The following is a 2,500-nucleotide window of genomic DNA, read 5'->3' on the forward strand; positions in this document are numbered from 1 at the left end:
ACCAGCACTTCAAAGGTAATGGGATCATGCTGGAACATCTGGGATTTCATGTCATGTATCTGACAGTACAGGAGAGCAGCGGTGCAGTGTGTATGTTCTGTATGTGTGCATTTATGGATTTGTGTTTCTCACAGATGATTCAGGCAATCCAGGTGCTGCGTTTCCACCTCCTGGAGCTGGAGAAGGTCAGTCCAACTAACCAACATCTGCTGCGATTACAGCGTGCCGCTAATCCCGGCTTAATCCTGAGCACGGCGCCGTCGTCACTGTGTTTGATTTCAACTTTACCGATTTTGTTTGCTTATTGTGGTTCTTTGGTGGTGAAAGTATCTCCACGTCAGGCCCGCCTCTGCATCTTATTTCCAGGTTCACGAGCTCTGCGATAACTTCTGCCATCGATACATCAGCTGTCTGAAAGGCAAAATGCCGATCGACCTGGTTATAGACAACAGAGACGGAAACAAGTCAGACGGCGAGGACTTTGTCAGGTCGTCGGGGAACCTCGTGGATCGGGTGAGCTCACTCAACTCGTGAGGCACAAAATACATCGTCTTCTCTGATTTTGTTGTAGCTCATGTAGAGTTTAGGGTGGAGTCAGAAACGCTCCTGTACGTCCTGTTATGGACGCATAACAGGACTGTTTGATCCTTCCTGTTTCCCAGAGTCATGTTCATGTTTAGTATGTTTTAGTACTTCCATGTTTCAGCCTTTTTTAAGCTTTCACTTGAATAGTTTTTGCTGGTTTTCTTCTCTGTGTTCAGTCCTCTGTGTGTATAAATAGTCCAGGCTTCCCGTTACTCTGAGTCTTAAACCCTCGCACAAACCTGACGGCGTGAAATATCTTAATCACGATGAGTGCGTGTTAAAGCAGCAGCTACTAATGGAAGCTGCTCATCTTTCCAGACCGGACGCTAGCATCGCTGGCAGAGGTGAAGGCGTTTGCGGGAGCGTCGGATCCAGTTGGAAACAGACCTGATGAATGTTTGTTGTTAGGGGCGATCGTGGCTCAAGAGTGGGCGGTTCGTCTTGTAATCGGGAGGTTGCCGGTTCGAGCCCCGGCTCCGACAGTCTCTTCCCCCGTTGCCTACTGGTGGTGGTCAGAGGGCCCGGTGGCGCCAGTGTCCGGCAGCCTGGCCTCTGTCAGTGCGCCCCAGGGTGGCTGTGGCTACAATGTAGCTGCCATCACCAGTGTGTGAATGTGTGGATGACTGGTTGTGTGAAGCGCTTTGGGGTCCTTAGGGACTAAGTAAGTTAGTAAAGCGCTACACAAATACAGGCCATTTACCATTTTTGTTTCAGCAGGTTTCGTGGAGCACAGATCACAACGACTTGGCATCGATCAGGTCGGCTGGGACGCCGGGACCGGCCAGCGGAGGACTCGCGTCTCACAGCGGCGACAACAGCAGCGAGCCAGGTACACGTGGAGACCAAAGACAAACCCTGCTGTCAGACTCTGTTTATTCCTGAAAAAACTCAAACTGAGCGTAGCGTTCAAACACGTCTCTGCAAGCTCTTTTACAACCCACTTGCACTCCAGCTCCTCCCCCTCATGATGTCACTGAGGCTGCTCCGCCTCAGGAGTGGCTGTAGATTGAAGAAAAGCGCTCTTCTGGGACATTTAACCTGACAGTAAAGTACAAACCGCGGTTCTTTGCAGTTGGAGGTGTTTTGAAACTCAGAGTAGAAATAAATGATCCTGGTGTCACAGGCTGACTGGGCTCCAGGAGCTCTGGCTTCGAGCCGCTGGTCTCGGTCCAGCTGGAGCGGGCCCCGTAGTTTCTCTGTCCACGCCTACGTTTACACGTTAGCACCGCCACAGTCCACCCGCAGCTCTGACCTCCAGTCCACATCTTGGCGGGGGTGGGATTTTTAAAAGCTTTGCTCAGCTTCTCTCTCACGTCTCATTCTAAAGTCATCTGTGAGGTTAACGTGACGTCGTGTTGGGCTGTGCAGAGATTTATTCATTTTCTGGACTTTATTGGACACAGACGCTGTAGATGGAGCGGAGAGGGAGACATGAGGCAAAGGGCTGCCGGTCGACGGGCCGCAGGTCGGACCCCGGCCGGCTGCTGTCCCGCTGTATGCCATGTGGTTGCCTGCTCATGATGGTGGTTTTTATGGATTTATGCTGAACACGCGTCACTTTCATTTCTCATCATTTGCCTGAGCAGAAGACGACAAACACTCTTTTCTTTACTTCAAACCAAACGTTTGCCGTTCTGTCGGCTTGATGTTCGTTTTTATCCCCTCCTGTCAGATCTGGTTGCTGATTGGTTGTAGCCATATTTGCATGAGCTTTCTGGATGCCTGTTTGTGGGACACATTAAGCATCCCTGACTCTGGGAGGAGCAGCCTTCTGAGACACACCTGTGAAGCAGGTGGTGCCGGCTGACAGACGGAGCTGAAAATCAGCTCGTTTGCAAATCAAACATTTGCATGTTTCCTGCCTCACCTGAGCAGTAACTCAGCTTTGGAAGTTACTGGATGGGAGGAGTCACTG

At 51.0% G+C, this 2,500-nt stretch overlaps 1 protein-coding gene across 4 annotated transcripts in view; it reads left to right on the forward strand.

Annotated features, from left to right (window-relative positions):
* meis1a (Meis homeobox 1 a) overlaps positions 1-2,500 on the forward strand; it is a 30,334-nt gene that overhangs the window by 6,904 nt on the left and 20,930 nt on the right. For 3 of the 4 annotated variants that reach the window (XM_080879187.1, XM_080879184.1, XM_080879185.1), the window contains exons 5-7: positions 135-185; positions 367-513; positions 1,300-1,414. In XM_080879187.1, the coding sequence (XP_080735313.1) occupies positions 135-185; positions 367-513; positions 1,300-1,414 (313 nt within the window). The remainder of the gene's footprint in view (positions 1-134; positions 186-366; positions 514-1,299; positions 1,415-2,500) is intronic. The other variant, XM_080879186.1, reaches the window with a different exon arrangement.

The sequence above is a fragment of the Rhamphochromis sp. 'chilingali' genome (assembly GCF_963969265.1).
Source record: "Rhamphochromis sp. 'chilingali' genome assembly, chromosome: 4".
NCBI lineage: Eukaryota > Metazoa > Chordata > Actinopteri > Cichliformes > Cichlidae > Rhamphochromis > Rhamphochromis sp. 'chilingali'.